Source organism: Perca flavescens, chromosome 15 (genome assembly GCF_004354835.1).
Source record: "Perca flavescens isolate YP-PL-M2 chromosome 15, PFLA_1.0, whole genome shotgun sequence".
NCBI classification, from domain to species: Eukaryota; Metazoa; Chordata; class Actinopteri; order Perciformes; family Percidae; genus Perca; species Perca flavescens.
Window position 1 is genome coordinate 13,727,155 of NC_041345.1, and position 17,573 is coordinate 13,744,727.

Consider the following 17,573-nt stretch of genomic DNA (forward strand, 5'->3'; position numbering starts at 1 on the left):
AACTGACAACACCATTACAGAGGTGACCTGCTAACAGAAGTGTATGGCTGTACTGCTTGAGGATGCTGTTCTTGGTGACCATTTGGATACAGCGTTCGATCATCCCTTGGGTGTCAGGGTTTATGGGATGGAAAACCCAGGTGCTGCTGCAGTGCTACGGGACCACTGAGCAGGAAGCCATGGCTGTCCTATGTAAGGGCTTGAATCAGAGCAGAATAAATAACTGTGTACAATTGTAAACAGGACTGAGAGAGTCCCTATACTGGGCGCAGTGTGCTGAGCATACAAATGACGGTGAGGCCACTAGCTCTCAAGTTTCAGGCTCTGTCCTCCCCAAACCACACACTCTCAGTGGCCCCTCTTTGTCCAATTATTCCTCTCTAATCTACCTTCCTGTGACCCAGTTCTCATTCTATGCATCTCTTCTCTGTTGTCCCTCAGAATGTGACCCTTTAAGGGGCTTCCATTTAAAGTCAAATAGGTTATTTATAGGAGCTATGCTGCCCCTGTGCATTTTGGAATTTTCTGTGCTTACAATAACTTTGTAAGGCTTTATAGCAAGACATAAAAGATGTAGAAGTAGTATCATGTAAAGCACCATAGCAAGATAAGTGTTGTGTTAAGAGTACATTTCCATGTTTAGTAATGATGCTTTAACCATCACATGGAGCGCTTTAGATACAAAACTACAAGACAAAAGTTAGATTATTAAATAAATCTCCAGAACACTGTTAATATAAGACATAGGTAGTACATTGATATGACATCACAGCTTTGAAGGATGTGTTCATAGGTAATGACTCACCGGTTCCAGATATTATTCTGCTCGGCTTTAAAATACACTGCACAGAAACACAGTGGTTTAGTATTTAGCTATTTGGAAAACCATGACAAAAGCACTTCACGAGAATGTATAGTTGGTTCTGAGCTGGCTATCCCTGGTTCTGTGCAGTGAAATATGATACAAACCTACCAGAGAAGTGCAATCTTTTAATTTGAAGCAGGGTAAATGGTTCCCAGTTGAATTATGGGTAAAATGTGTGCTATCTGTGGCTCTTCTGGGGCATCTTCTAATTTAATTGTCTTGGTATTTTCTTTCTGGAGGAGAGCTCAGGTTTTGAACATTTCCCCTCAGGAATGTGCGGTGAAAGATTAATTTTTCTTCAACTGATAGTAGGTGAATGAATAGCCTCAGTGACAGGTCAGGGTGGAATCGGCACTTGCATTGGTTAGTTTTCGGAAGAGGGTGGGGCATGAATGGGCATGTTCATGTAGCTTGTATGTAGCTGGAGTAGAGGATGGTGTCTGGATCGTCACCCCCCCTGTCTTAATGATCTACATTTCTCATTAGAGCGGCAGTGGTCCTGTTCCTTCCTAGTAATTGTGCTGAGAATCAATGTTGCCTAGGTGATGGAGGGGGCGTGTGAGGAGGGACCAGTCATTTTCATTGCCAGTGCTAAGGACAGAGAAACGCTTGAGTCCCTTAAAGGGGAGGGACACACAGCATTCAATCAGCTGTAGTTGCTGAATATGCTGTCTTTCAGGCTGAGGAGTAGATTAATTAAACACACCTAGATTTACAAAGACAAAATCCAGCATTTGAACTGTAGCACCGCTCAAGCCACCCTACACAACTGAACTTCATCCCTACACCAAGGCTATGTAAGAACATAGTGTGCTCTACCTCTCCACACACTCACACAAACAGCCACTCATGCGCAAACACACACCCAGACAGAGGAAAACTATGAGGCCAGGTCACTCGTCACATTGCATAGCATTATATAAGCCATCATCATGGACGGACACACCGTAGCACGATTTTTGATCTCCTGACCACATCAGCTCTTACATGTTGGGGCTTGGTTTGTGTGCGGCTAGGGTGAAGGTTGGGTGTATGTATGTGGCATTCTGCACCAATGACTACCTGCAGCTTGCACCTGACTTACTAGTGCTTCAGCACCTCGGAGAGCTCTCCCATCAGGAGAGGGAGCAGATGTGTGTGCGTGTGAAGGGTAACTATTTGAAAACCTGGCTGCATCCTGTGAACAGAATTAATATGCAATCGCTTGTCTACTGTCAGGGCAAACAGAAGACAGACTGACCTGGAAGGCAGCACCGATACACCAACAAGCTGACAATGCAGCAACTGTGGGAGACTGTCTGTCAGCAGTCTCCTTTTGGTGCCTGGAGGTGGCAGTGGCAGCTAGTGTGCACATTATGGATGGTGTATTGGTGTAGATGCAAAACAACCCACACTGTCACTGTCACTGTCACACACACACACAGCATGATGCACAATGCACAATGCACCTTCCAAATGCAGGACAAATGTACACATGACCTTGCATACGCATGGACACACCACTGCAAGTTATAACCAAGGTGGTACTGACACCGGAGAGGAAACCAAGACTTGCTCTCAGAGCTCCTCCCACTGACACGGTCAGTGCAAGTCAGCCACTGCTGACTATTTGATTATTCATCTCTCCATGTGTAACCAAGCACTTTAGTTACATAAGTCAGCCTCTGGGGGAACTAGAATAAGAATGAAGTGGATTTAAGCAGTCAAGAGAAACTATATATGTCTCCTCTATGTGCTCTCTGTGTGATGATGTGGGGGATGTGGGTTTTCTTGGTGTCACACTCATTAAAGGCTTGTGCATGTGCAATTGCATACTTAATGGGCTTCATGCAGTATTTAATTCGTCACCAAGTATCATTTCTTGCTGTTGAATTTAAATGCTAGAGCACCCTGAAAGCCATTTAGCAAGCCCTTCACATAGTGGTGGACGGAAATGGAGATGGTTGCTAGTTACGAAGCAAGGTTTAGGTGTGGTGGATTGATTTTAGGGTTGTTTTATGATGGTGATAAAATGACAGGAGGCAAAAGCAGATGCATGCTTGTTCTTGTGTTCAAAAGGGCCGCTTCAAATTGGTTGGACAGGTGGAAGACATTTGGGCAAAAAGTGTGACTGTGTGAATTCACTGCATGTGTGTCAGAGTTGGGGTATGTGCTTAACAATAGCATCAAGAAACCAAGAAGAATATGGGAGGAATAATGAGTGCACGGCAGCCAGCATAACTCGCACAAATTTGGTTTACTCAGGTATGTTTGTTTTTCTTGACACACACTCAGGCACACACATCTCCACACACAAACACACACACACACACACACACACACACACACACACACACACACACACACACACACACACACACACACACACACACACATACACACTGCCTTTGTCTGCATCATGAGACTCTGGGCTGAAATGTCATTCCAAGCACATATTTCTATGTCTGCATATGGTTTGCACATGCATCACATTTGTGTTTATCAGCCAGAGGCCTAAACACACACAGGGCCCAGTCAGTGTGTGTATGTGCAGAACTTTGTTGCATATGCTTTAGTCATACATGATACTATACAGGTACTATTGTTTTAGCCTTTATAGTACCTTTATATATGTTAGATTGCTATGGTTTGCACATGCATCAAATTTGTGTTTATCAGCCAGAGGCTAATATCATAATATCATAAGCCAATATCATAACATTAACTGATCATTTTAAGTAGAGTTCAACTACTTATTGTTAAATCAGGAATTGTTAGATTGTTAAATAAAATATGTATTATCTGTCCATCCATGCAACCAAATGGTGAGGAAGTTCTCAATGGCATTTTCATGTCCAAATAGGCCAATTGGCATATCACAAATTAACATTTTACCGTGTGATTTTGATAACTAAATATCCTAATGGTATTGATTTAAATATAGTCATACTAGCTACCACTGATTTAAATTATTGCATCAGTCCTTTTTGCCTTCTTTTAGGAGCTGTGCTTGATTTCCACCAACTTTGGTCAGTTTTTCATTGTCACATATGTAGAAATGTGTGTCTGTTCAAAATTAGCATTGAGTTAACAGAAAACAATATTCAATTGTGTAGTACTGTGGACAGAGACTATGTGTCCTTCATTAGGGTTTCTCTTTCCCAGTGTTTATGTATGAAAGTAAAACCTCTGCTATAGATATGTATTTTGCAAGTGGTTGATCTGGTATGTTAAAGGTGCTACGTGCAGCATTCTCTGTCATTGTTTAATTAATTGTGATGATTAATATGTCAGTATTTAAAAAGATTGATAGCACCTATCTCATGGGATTGTTAGTGCTTGTCTTCTTCAGAATTTACGTTGTTTCCTCCTCTACTTGACTAAAGAGGATAAACATAAATTCAGTTCATTCGTTCAACTGTGTTTTCTCTTGTGATAAACTGTGAGAAGCTTTTGTTCCATTTGTTCAGAAGAAACAGTATATCTGATTCTTTTCCTGCTCCATAATAATTACCCAATTCAGCAGCTTCCAAATTTGACCCAACAGCCCAATCTGCAAAATGCAGAATAGAGGCCGGTCTCCTCTGCAATGATCCGTCATATCCATAATTATAATGATGTCTTAAATTAATGAATTATTGATGTTAAATACTACACCTTTACATGCAATGCCCTGGTTGTGTAGTTAGACGATCTGTGAAATGAACTCATAAGGTCCATCCATCAGAGACAGAGTTGATATTCAGACCCTTTTTTTCCAGCAGTATATGCCCTTGCCCGGGCTGTCGTGGGACGGACATGACAGGCCTGTAATGTTGATCCATGAAGATCCTCCTGGGCTCTCACTCCCAGTTAATGACAGTTATCAGGGCTCCCTGCAGAGAGCCCTTTTTAACAGCACATCCCTCTGCCATCTGCAGTCTTTTACACAGAGCATTACTAGAAAACGGCAGAGGGATGTAAATGGGTGGAGGATACGGTACCATGCTATAAATCATGTTATGCTGTTACTTTTGCTGTCAATTGGAGAGTGACATGTGTGCACACATGTGTATGTGTGTGTTTGCAGAGTGCTTCCTCCTGTGCACCTCTCTATGTTCAGCCCTCCCTCATCACAGTCTGATGCTACTTGCTCTGCCCTTCTCTCCCATTTTCTTTCAACCTTGCAACTTCTGCTTTGGCTCTCCTTCTGCTCCTTTCTCCAGAGCATTTTCTTTCCCTTTGTCTGTCCTAACTCATGATCTCTACCCTCTTCATGCAGCCTGTAACAGAGGGTTGCTGTCAGATGTGTTTCTCTCTTGGGAAGGCTGTGTCAGAGCACAGCTCGCTTCACCTTCAATGCAGCCCCACTAGCTCTTCCTGTCAAACCCATAAAAAAAAGAGGACTAACTCTAGCCACTCTGCATCGCTAGACACTGATACATATAGAACAAGTCTTTTAAAACAGGTGCTCAAATTACATCTTGACACCAAAGATGAGCTAAACACTTGAGCCAACAATTGATCCATAACAATTTTCCTCATGCATTATATTTACACATGCAGAAAGGCAGCGGATAATCAATATTTAGCTTGGCTTATATACAGAAAGGCAGCTCTCTGTCAATTACCTGAATCTAGAATTCTTATTGAGCTGTAAGCCAATGGTTTTCATTGTTGTTCTGTTGTAGGCCGCACCTGTCATCTGGCAACTTCCAGTCAAGTATTGTAGCTCTAAAGGTTTTCTGCATGTGTGTGTTTGTTGATTTATATACTTTATGTAAATTATTTGGCTCTGCTCCTGCTGCCTCCTGACTGACCTGTAAATCTAAACCTAAGGTCACACTCCTCTCCTATCCAGTCTGCTTTATCCTAAGCACTTCCCCACCATTCTTCTTACATCACCATTGTGTTTGTGTGTGAGTGTATGTTGTTTTTGGAAGCCACTTGGTGCAGCCCAGGCAGGGCAGATGGAGGAGCTTGTTTGCCCCTGCAGCACTGTCCTAAATTTAAGCGCATGCTCAGAGAGATTTGAGTCTTTCTGCTCTCTTTGTGTGTGCGATGTTTACCCATTAGGAAGCATTGAGCAGAAGTGGAAGGGCATTTAAGTGGCTGAATAATGGCGTCGGCTAGCCTCCTGTTGCATACGGTGATACTAGCCTCCACAGACTAAAACTTCCCACAGTCCTCTTTGCTGTATACTCCATGCAGCTTGGTCATTAGTGCCACCTGGACATGATTCCAAGCCACCGTAGCCTTCCTAACAGACACAAAGCTCAGCCCACAGCCACTGACCACACATCAAATGGAGACTTTTACATAACACATTAGCTGCATTCTGTATGTCCCTATTTGTAACAAATCTATTGAATGCTAGCTGCAGTTGAAACTGTATATCACCCTCTTCCCCCCTCCAGCACTCCCTCCCCCTTCCTCCCCCCATCTTTGTCTACCCCCCCCATTTTTTTTCAAGACAATTTGATTGCAGTTGTGTGTAGTTTGGCACACTGCCCACCCTGCAGCACTGTCATGACTTGGTCTCTTGGTCAAAAACAAGAAGTGGTGTGTGTGTGTGTGTGTGTAGCAACCATACCAGCTAGAAAGAGACGACTGAAGTAAAAAAAAGAGACAGACCACAGACGGGAGATGAGAACGAAGCCTCTCACAGGGAGAGACTTCTGATCTGCAGGTATGTGTTCAAGCATTCTACATTATCTGTGGTGTGTTTGAGCTCCTCTTCATTGACTTGGGGTTGCTGCTATCAGGAGCAGCAACAACCCACTGTTCTTAGTTACCACGGAAACTTCAAAGTTATCCTATGCAGTCAAGTGCAACACCTTGACTAGGCTTTCTGTATGGGTTCGCGTTCTTAGGCTCGATTGTGAATAAAAAACACATGGCTCGGCCCTGGCCTTGATACAAGTGTAGGAAGCATTGAAATATGCCTCACTCTGCCTTGAAGAAAATCCCTATTTTCTCTCAACAGCGCGCCTTGCACTGTTTCCTCTCTACCTCTCCTACACGTGTCCATTTGGAACAGATTTGTTGAATGCACAATGAGCTCTATCGTGTATACCAGTTGGTAAATATCCCAGCAGCTGTAGACCTGACGTTGAGTTGCTACAGCTGCACAGCAACAGAAAGCCCTACCTCACTGCTGCATGCTTTATTTATGATCTACCATGAAAAGCTCAGTGGCTGTGCTTAACACAATACCATTCTCATCTTGTACATGCATACACGCATGAACACACCATTGAATTAAGCGTTCCTTAGCATTCCTTCTTCCTCCTTGGGCCTCTGTCTCTCTGCGTGTCTATATTTCTCTCTCATTGTTCATTACTTTCTGTCAGTAATCCTCTTGTCAGCTTTGGCATTTTATGGGTATTATTCAGTTGCATGTTTAGAAACATGCATTAACAGCTCTTGCTGTGACCGTGAAGGACAACGCTAAATCCTTCGTGCCACTGACGACTTGCAATGTGCATCCCTCTACTCAGCCTGGTGTTACATTGTGTGACCATAACTTGACAGAACAAGCCAGAATGAATTAATCCAAGCTGAAGAAGTCGAGTGAAACCGATCCGGTGCAGGAGGGCAAAGTTTAATGAAGCAAGACTTTTATTGATAAGTCTCACTTTTGGGAAATACAAAGCAACAGCAATGGCCTCCTCATTCATTCATCCTCTTTATACCTAGGAATTTTCCTCCCTTCATTCCTCTCTTCGTCCCACTGCGTCCTCCTCATTGTCGGCCTGAACTGTGGAGGTGGCTGGGTGCCTCCATCGCTCTCCCCTCCCGTTTGTCAGGACATGGCTCATCTTCCTCCAGTCCTGAAGACAGCTTTTTAATAAAGCGGGAATGAGCCTGGCTTTAAGTGCTTTATTTTCATTTTGCCATGCAGCTGGTGAAGTAATGTGTGCTTCTCAAATATTTATGGAGGACCCCTGATCGTCGCTCTCTCATAGTTCTTCAGAGAGGGTGGGAGAGGAATTCTTCAAATGCTGCATTTATGAAAATAGTGCCACTGATTCTTCTGGATGACCATATTAGACTTTCTTGTGGTGAATGAAGCTAAACCTTGTAATGTTATCATGTTATCTCCTGCGACCTTTTACCTGGCTGGATACGCTAACGCAGGCTTTTCCGATGTTATAAAGAAATCTGTGACCCGTCAGAATGTCTTACTATAGAGCCAGTCTGCCTGCCATAAATCATTTTGTGACTTTGCGGAAAAATCATACCTGGCCAAAGGCATTAATAAAAACTATATAAAATAGCGTTCTTTTCACTGTTAGTCTCATTTGGTGTTACGGGTCATTTATGATCATCAGATGAAAAATTACACAGTTTCAGAAACATTAAAAAGTTACATATAGTTCCTTTAAAACTACATGCAAAAAAAAAATTATTTTATAAGTCAAGCTGCCAAATCATAGGTATACCATCAACTGCAGGATGATGAGGATTTTTGGTCCTCCATCTATTCATCCATTTTCCAACCGTCCTGTCCTCGTGGTGGTGGTGGTGGTGGTGAAACTATGAGCAGAGAAGCACAAACATAATTTGCCTCTGCAACTTTCTCCAGATGTTTGGGGGGATTACCCATCTCTGTCTGCCCTTAAGTCTACTCTCAGACAATTGTACAGTACACTTGTAAATACTTGTACGGTACTGACGAGGTACTTGTACATCCTCGATTCAACGTAGCTGTGGCCTGAGGTCAACATAACTAGGAAAAACCTTCTCTCAGCTGCTTGTATTGGTAATTACTACCCAAATTATTACAAGTTTATGGCATGTCTTAAATAGAAGAGATAGAGAGGTACACTGAATCCAGTGTACATGCGGATCTTATGAATGCCAGCCCAGCTCTTGCTCTGAAGGACTAATGGCCCCCTTGTACTACTTTACAGGAATCACAGTCATTTGACTTACAAAATAAATTTAGAGTGGATTGCCAATTTCCATGATTCCTTCATTATCTGTGAAAGAGTAAAAGGTTGGCCCAGTGTTCAGCGCCCGTCTTGTTCACCATCTGCTTCATCATTGCCTGTAGAGGCTCGACAGTTGCCAGTTACCTCAGCCTCAGGCTAGATAGAGGTTCAAGGTATACAGCTTATCAAGATGAATGGAGTTGTGTAGGGGAAAACAATTTTCAACTCTCTATTTCAAGGTAAAAAGGTGCATATTGTTGCTTTAAACATTAAGGCAAGAGATGTAATTTTTAAAGATACTGATCATTGCTGAAAGAAAATAGAAGAATTGTGTGTAACAATGGCATAATACAAAAACAAAAACCAGAGCAATTGATCAGCCCCAAGGCTTGCACATCATGACGGACAACTTAATAGAAATTACAACATGTATGTGTGTTTTATGTTGTGTCCTTTGGCTTGCCCCGAGTTATGTGAATATTGATCCCTTTTTCCCTTATCAGCCTCTACACAATGTGTCTTGTCACCACCCACTCAGGCTTTGTGTTGTGGTATGTAGTGGTTCCAGAAAGGGCACTGCTTGGGCTAGCTTTCCCCCTCTTTTCCACTTCACAGACACTTTCACATGGAGACACAAGCACACAAGCTGTCACAGCACAACACAAGGATATAGATGGGAGAAAGTGTCTGTGTATGAGGCATCAGCAAAAATGTGTTTCTTCCAAAAGTAGTGAGATAAAGAGGAAGCATGAGGTTTACCGCACCGTGAATGGCATTCAACTAATATGCATTGGCCAGCAAGGTTGTTACCATGGTAATGTGTTGGCAGGTCAGTGCCCAAACACAGACACACACACACACACACACACACACACACACACACACACACACATGCTTTAGTTCTTAAACCAGGTTTCAAGTAGGAACCTGGATGCATTGTGCCTGTCTATTTTCATTGTCTGCCCATGTGTGTGTGTGTGTGTGTGTGTGTGTGTGTGTGTGTGTGTGTGTGTGTGTGTGTGTGTCTGCCTGTGCAAGTGTGAGTGTAGGCTTTGTAGCTCTGACCTCAGGGTCAAGCTTTGATTGGAGCAGTGCTGTTTGGGCCACAGGAGCTGTCAGGTCTGGGAAAGTCAGTGTGTTCCCCACAGCCAAATGGGTCAGGACTGCTGAGTCTCAGCCAGTGAGCTGGAAAAGAATACACGCATCACACACCACAACTCCTAGCGGACCCATTGGGCACAGTGCTTGTGTTGTTCTCACAAGAATAGAGACATAAAGGGAATCCTGGAGTGAGGACATGTGCTAGTCCTCTTCTTTTAACAGGCTATTATAGTTAGATTTGGAGAGCATACTGTATAGAAAGGAAACATGGCATCCACATGGGTAACTGCAGGCCTGGGACATTTTGAAGTAGTAGGGGTGGGGTAGGGGTGGGGGGAAAAAAAGGATACAGCATAGTATTACGGTATTTTCCGTGGCAATACTGTATTGATACACGGACGCCAAGTATCAATCTTTTATTATAGAAATTGCACATGAGAATTTAACCTTTTGGTACTAGAATAATAGAGTCAATTGCGTTTTAAGTCCACTAGATGGTGCAGTTGGGTTTGTTCTGGTGAGGTCAGCAGTTTTCATTTGGGGACATAATTTGAATTTGGGAAAAAAAGGTAATAAATTGCAATATATTGCAGAATATAGCAATATGTTTAAAATTGCAATTCTATCGTATTTTGACATGAGTATTGTGATAATATCACACCCTGGGGTGATTCTCAGCCCTAGTAGACATGTTGGCATTGTCTATAAAAAGGTAAAGCTCTTAGCCTGGAATTTCTGACCACCAAATCATTTCTTAAGATATGTGTGAGCTTAATTTGAGGAACTAACCACAAAATGTAACATTATAAAAAATAACCCAAACGTTTTAATAGAGACACTCCCACACATGGCTTTTTCTGTCTTTGTTGTTGTGATAGTTTTTCCTGAAAAGGAGCGACAGTGACGACGCCAGTGCTTATTTGAAAAGTTCCGAGATTTTTAAGTGCTTGGAGCGGCCGCACAAAAAGGCGGAACGCTGTGTGCTGTACACTCTCTCCTCATTGGAAACAATTGAAAAAAGACGCTGGCGCTCACAAAGACATGCTATATTGACACAGGCCCTAAATCTGTCTTTCATAAATCGCTCAACTATGTGGAAGCCTAATACTAAATTGGTGGAATAACCCTTTTAAAAATTGTAATATTCCACAGAGCAGCTCCATGTGGCAACCCCTCCTCCTTAATGAAAAGGACAGTATGCCACTCTTTAAAGTAACATATTAGTGACTAGTTAAAAAGTGTAAAAGGACTATTAACAAAATGGGACATTAAATAATACATACAGGCAAATGACAAAACCAATGCTCCATTAGCTAATTTGAAAGCCTTTAATATGACTGAAGGTCGGCAATACAGTATGTGCTTGCTAGATGGAGGCTACAGTAGAGCTTTCCTCATCGCTTCCAGTAGACGGCTAATGCAGGCAGTGGTTAGTTGATGTAGTAAAATTAGCATTGAGTGTCCAATACTTCATTGACTGAGGTTTAGTCCCTCAACCCTTTGTTGTTTGAATGGAGGCGTGCAAATGTTTGGAATGCAGTGGGCCTTGATGTGGATGTTAATAAAACGTCATGTAGATATGGAGTGTTTCCACAAATTAGATCAGCTTAATTATGAAATTTTAAAAATATCAACGTGTTGAGGATAGGATAGTCAAGGGATTTAATGTGTTCAGTGAAGGTTTTGATCTCTTTTGCTCTTCCTCTCTCTCTCTTTCTTCCTCCCTCTCTTCTCTTTCATCTGTTCTGGCAGGAGGTTTAAAACTGTAAATCAGATTATGTGGATGTCCTCAGCTACTAGAGGCTAAAAGTCAAACTGGCACATGTGTGCTGCACATTTGCACACTACTGCATAAGACAATGACCGATGGTGAATAACTCGCACAAAAGAGAAATAATTACACTCAATTACCAATAAGCATGTGTGTGCTCCCTGTTTATTGACCCACAGACCCACACAAAATATTTATTTGATACACTGCGGTTGAATTAGACCTTTTTTCAAAATGCTGTGCACTCAGACATAACTACGTCTCATTGTACACTAGTACTTACATACAGGGCCACGAACGGATCAGCCCCAGCTTACATCCAGGACATGGTCAAACCCTATACCCCAACCTGCTCACTTCGCTCAACTAATTACTCAACGAAATCCCGGCTGTTCACTGTCCTGGCTCTCAAATGGTGGAACGAGCTCCCCATTGACATCAGGATGGCTGACAGCCTACACATCTTCCGCCGAAGGCTAAAAACCCATCTCTTCCGACTACACCTTGGATAAAAAAAAAAACCCAAAAAACCTCTTGAACCTGCACTTTCATATCTCTTTGTAGCTTTGCTTATTTAAAGTTAATGTATTTGCACTTACTACTTGTTGTCTCGAGTTTGTACCTTCAAAGTTGAAAGCACTTAATTGTAAGTCGCTTTGGATAAAAGCGTCAGCTAAATGACATATAATGTAATGTAATTTGTGTGTTGGGATTTAATAGCATTGTGTGCATTGTTCTGGAATGCAGTTACCCCAATTAAATAAATGATGGTTTGAATTTTGAATGGTTTCTTTGAGGGTGATGCATGCAAGGCATTGCAGGGGCATTTCAGTAAATGAAAAGCAGATTATAGATTAACCAAAATCATTTTCATTCATCAGTTGTTTACAGTGAGACATAATGAGCCACTAACACCTATTCTGCTGCTTTATAAAATTATTATCCAGAGGGAGGCATGTTTGTAGAATTGTGAACCTTTTAGCCTTGATGATTCAGATTGCATTGAAACTATACTGTAATTAAGACACAGGAACCTGATTCCAATTCAGATTCTGGCTATGAATGGGAAGCACAAGCTAATGCTAATTATAAGTCACATGAATCTTTCTTCAGGATTTAGTAACGTGTGCGCCTGCGTCACCTTTATCTCTATTTAGTTTTTCATTTCCTGTATGACTGCAGTTTGCCATCTGATCCCTGTGCTTTCCACCCTGTTAACACTGGTATTATCCTCCCGTGTTGCAGACGGGGCTCCGCTGAGCGAGCTGTCGTGGCCTTCATCCCTGGCGGTTGTAGCTGTCTCCTTCTCTGGCCTCTTCACTTTCGTCTTCCTCATGCTGGCCTGCCTCTGCTGCAAGAAGGGCGACATCGGCTTCAAGGTGAGCTCACTACAGCCCCCTGCTGGAAGGGGTGAAAATAACAGAAAAGGAACTAATACTTTTAAGATATCAAATGTGAGTTACTAGTACTAACACACAGACATGAAAAAAATCACCTTACATATATTTTAATAAACTGCCATTCAACCTCTTTTTAGTCTGCCACTAAGTAAAGGCTGAATTGAGGTTGAAATAAAGTTGGGCTGCAGCTAAAGATTATTCTTTTGCTGTCGAGTAATCTGTTGATTATTTCTTCTTTGAAGAAGAAATGATGTGGTTTACATACACATTCAATTTTGTTTAAAAAAAAGTAATAGTAAAATGCCAGGCTGCAACTAACGGTTATTTCCATTATGGATTAATCTGCCGATTAATTGATTAACACTGATAAGCACTTGGTTACATTAGACCTGATCCTCGGTTATGTCAGGATCATGATAGTTTATTGATACAACTCTCTAACCTACATTTACTGTAAATGCTGAAGGACTATTGCCTCATTGTATGCAAGTAATGCAACCAAGTACTCTTACTTATCCCATGCTGGCAAATGCTGTCTCTATATTGCCTTCAGCTGCCATCATGACTCAGCCATGCTGTGCCAAACATCAGCGTTGAACTTAGCAGGTGATGAGGACTAACAGAGCCTGACACAGGCAAGGGGCATATGAAGAGGGAGAGGGAGGAGGAACCCAAGACTCGCTGTATGCTTCTTGACGTTACTAGTTCCCTGATTACTAGCTGCTTATGGCATTATCACCAAATTCACCATTCATTTTAATGTTTTTAACTCTTTCAGCTGGAGAATATGTAAATTACAGCCCCGACTGAACAGCCTTCTGTTAAGCTCACTTATGAAAATTATTTTGCAATTTGAATCCACAATATTCCCCCATAATTCCTTGCATGAATTATGGGGCTCGGAATGGAGGGAATGAAAACCATTTTTTTACTTTTTGTGTCGATTAGAGAGCTGCAGGACGCAGAGGAGAGGAAATGAGAGAGGATGAGAGGAGAGCAGCTTGTTTCTGTGTGTGGTAACAGTCAGGTCGGTGCTGCAGTGTGCACGCTGAACAGTGGAAAACAGCATGTGGTAGGTAGATGCTGCAGGGACAACGGTGTCACTAATGAGCACAGCATAGGCAGGCTCCATTAACAACTTCTGGACTTTTCATGTGTGTGTGTGTGTGTGTGTGTGTGTGTGTGGTGAGTGTGCGCCCAGCCCACAGCAGTCTGTCTGATTATGTGAACGCGTATTTTAATAACCTGCAGGAACAGCGGTAGTCTTGGTCTGTGTCTGCTTTCCATTGGCCTGCTTTTTGCTGTGAAAAGACTAATGGCAGAAGAATGGCTATAGCAGCTCATTTTGTCATGATCAACCACGGCCCCACCTTGAGCCTGGTTCATATACCAATGTGACACTATTGATTCTTGCAGGGATATTGTCTTATGCACCCTGTCGTCAGATAGTTCACAGTGAACATTTAGCTACAAAACAGATGGAAGTATTTTATTGTAAAGATACAGTAAAAGATGGGAGGATAGTTTTACAAAATCATTTTTGAGACTTTGCATCTTGCCAAGCCACTCTAAAAATCATTGGAAAAAGGTTGGGGAAAGAGTTTCCTTTTTATAGATGTTAAGTGTGTTGCATAAGTTGTACATAACAATAGGTGGAGAATAACAGCATTAATTTGAGTATGTGACTCATTCAAAGCTGTGGGTTATTGTTAACATAATAGTAAATATGGACATTTGAGAAAAAAACAAATGAAAGGATTACAATAACAAGAGAGTGCATTGTAACTGTGGTTGCTAACAATGAATCTTCTGTCAGAGGAGCACAACTTTCAGTTCTCAGGCAATTTAAAATTAAAATATTCTAATTTATTTGGCTTATGCTAAAACAGTTCAACACAAATTTTCACTTTAGTGAATAAAATATAATGCTTGTTGTCTTGATTATAGTTCATTGCAATTCCAGACAACAGAAACTATCAGATCTTTGTCTTGCTCTCTTAGTTTGGCAGCAAACATCACAGAATGGTCAAACAGTTCCCACTCTTTTTGGCACTGGCTCGTCACTCAACAACTCACTTGTAAGGTGTGCAGTCGTGTGGGACTGCAAAATTGCACCGCTGCGCCATCCACAAAGCTTCATTATTCCTCTCCATCGCTGTTACTCTTACTGGAGCGCGTAGTGTGAGGCTGGGTATTAAGTGCTTTCTAAACTGAAGGCTCTCTGGGGAGCTATGCAACGCTGACTCACAGCCAGGTGCTCGCATTCCCACTTCGCTCTGAGGAGAATGGCAGATGGTTCTCTTGAATGAGAAACAGACATATACACACTCCTATATACATAGTCATTGGTGTTTTTGGACACCTGTAAATACACAAAAACACACACACACATGATGAGCCATTTAAATATTTCATAATAGTCCATCCTGCAACCCACTCTCCTGTTCTCCTTTTTTCTCATTTCCTCCTTTTTTTCTCTTTTTCTCTTCTTTTCCTTTCTTGACGTCTGTGGTTTCTGCAAGTGGGAGATAGGCTTGTTATGGATGCATGGATGGGTGGATGGCTCAGTGCTTGTGAACGGAGCACTATTGCCAGCCCGGTTTCCCAACATAGCCACACAGTCTCAGAAACTGCTAACAACATTGACTTAAAGATCACTGAGTGATGTTGCTTTGTGTGTTAGGACACAGACAGGACAGCATCAAGAGGGGATTTGACTGAAATTATATAGTTAATGGAAAGAGGGGAGGCTGTGATTCAAATCTGATGTCTGCTATAACCTAAAAAAATCATACAGACAAGGAAATCATTATAAGTGCAGCATGCCAGTCAATGGAGGCAGTGCTGCTGTGATCTTGGTTACTTCAGTTTCTATTCAGTTCATAAGCTTGCCTCAATCACTCAGTAATGCAAATAGGTACTTTTTTACAAACAGACACATAGTTAAAGGAGCAAAAACAATATAAATATCTATAAAAAAAAGAAATTATAATTGAACATGATGGTCTTATAAAGCTCATGGAGTTGTTCCACTACTCTACTGTTTTGTTTTAGCATTTATAGCCAGAAGGTTGATCCTCGTCTCTGTGTTAAAAACACTAAATAATAGCTACTTGGGCAAAGACAGACTTGATTTCGAAGCTAAATGTGGAAGAGGAAAAGGAGAGACAACATAAAGGACAATGCAACATTTTTCTCTCGTATGTGCAAAGTTTGAAATCTGTCTCCTTCCTACTATGCGGTATGTCAGCACTTTTATTACATACTGTATGGGGGTTTCTATAGGGGCACACTACAAGAATTAGACAGCAAGGACAATGCAGTAGACTGGGGAGCACCAACGTATGTGGCGGCAGAAAGAAGAGAAGTAGGGATAAAACAGGCTTAGCAGAGGATGATGTATGGTGTACAGGGATGGAAAGAGAGGGTCACTGTTTTACACTCTCCTCTCGTCATCCCACTTAGTAGGGGGATCTGCGGTTAAAGGACCAGAGTTATTTCTGGTTATATTTTTCATAGTGCACAGTAGAGGATGTAACTTGTGGATGTATGGCAGATGTAACAGCACAGTTTAAATCATGAAGCTTCAAATAATCAGGACATCGGTGTTTCCTCTCAGATATTTTTGACATGATGTACTAAAACATCCTTTGAGAACAATAAGTCCTCATGGGTTAAAATAAATGCCAAAATGTACTTTTTATTCTGTACAAACAAACATAAACTGTAACTACATATGTATGTGAAGTCATGTTTTGTTTCTTTACTTACAATGGTATGGTAATGGTATATAAAGTGCATTTTTTTCACGAAAAGAACCTTGGGGTTTGTATATGTGAGTCTATAAGAGGAAGAAAGAAAAGACTGAAGAAAGACAGGCTTTGTGTATACAGTTTGAAGACACACATTAGTGTGCTTCTTCCTACAGCGTCTTTGTCGTGACCCACACAAAACAACCCACAGCATACATGACTTATGTATATAGCTCGGTGGGTGTGCCTCAGTGCATCTGAATGCCCTCACAGTTGAACCATTGTCTCCCACTATCGCAGAGATAGAATGGCTGCGAGTGGATGACTAATTCCAGAATGTTTCTTTCCACCAGGAGTTTGAAAACACTGAGGGAGAGGAGTACCAGGCAGATCTCTCCACCCTGGCCTCGCCTTCCTCCCAGAATGGCCCCGAGGTTTACATCCTTCCCCTCACTGAGGTCTCCCTGCCTGTCTCCAAACAGCCTGGCAGATCCAGTAAGAAACTAGGCAACACTATCAACACATAACACCTAGTTATATCTGCTTGGACTTTTAATGACCTGTTTTTGCATTTAGTTTTTGCTTCCTGGTGTTTTTCATTTCTTATTTTCTCTCATCTTCTCTCTTATCTGTATTACATGTCTCCGTAGTCATTATTAATTCCCCAGCTCAAGAGAGAATTTCTGCCCCACTAACAGACTATTAAAACAGGTTGTTACTTCTTGGGAGCATAGCACAAGTGAATTATGTAACATCTTACTGGTTCTATTGATTTGGATGAGATAAAAC

General features: G+C 41.8%; 1 protein-coding gene across 1 annotated transcript in view; it reads left to right on the top strand.

The window, feature by feature from the left end:
* aatka (apoptosis-associated tyrosine kinase a) overlaps positions 1 to 17,573 on the top strand; it is a 32,471-nt gene that overhangs the window by 944 nt on the left and 13,954 nt on the right. The window contains exons 3-4 of the mRNA XM_028599778.1: positions 12,878 to 13,011; positions 17,138 to 17,279. Of these exons, the coding sequence (XP_028455579.1) occupies positions 12,878 to 13,011; positions 17,138 to 17,279 (276 nt within the window). The remainder of the gene's footprint in view (positions 1 to 12,877; positions 13,012 to 17,137; positions 17,280 to 17,573) is intronic.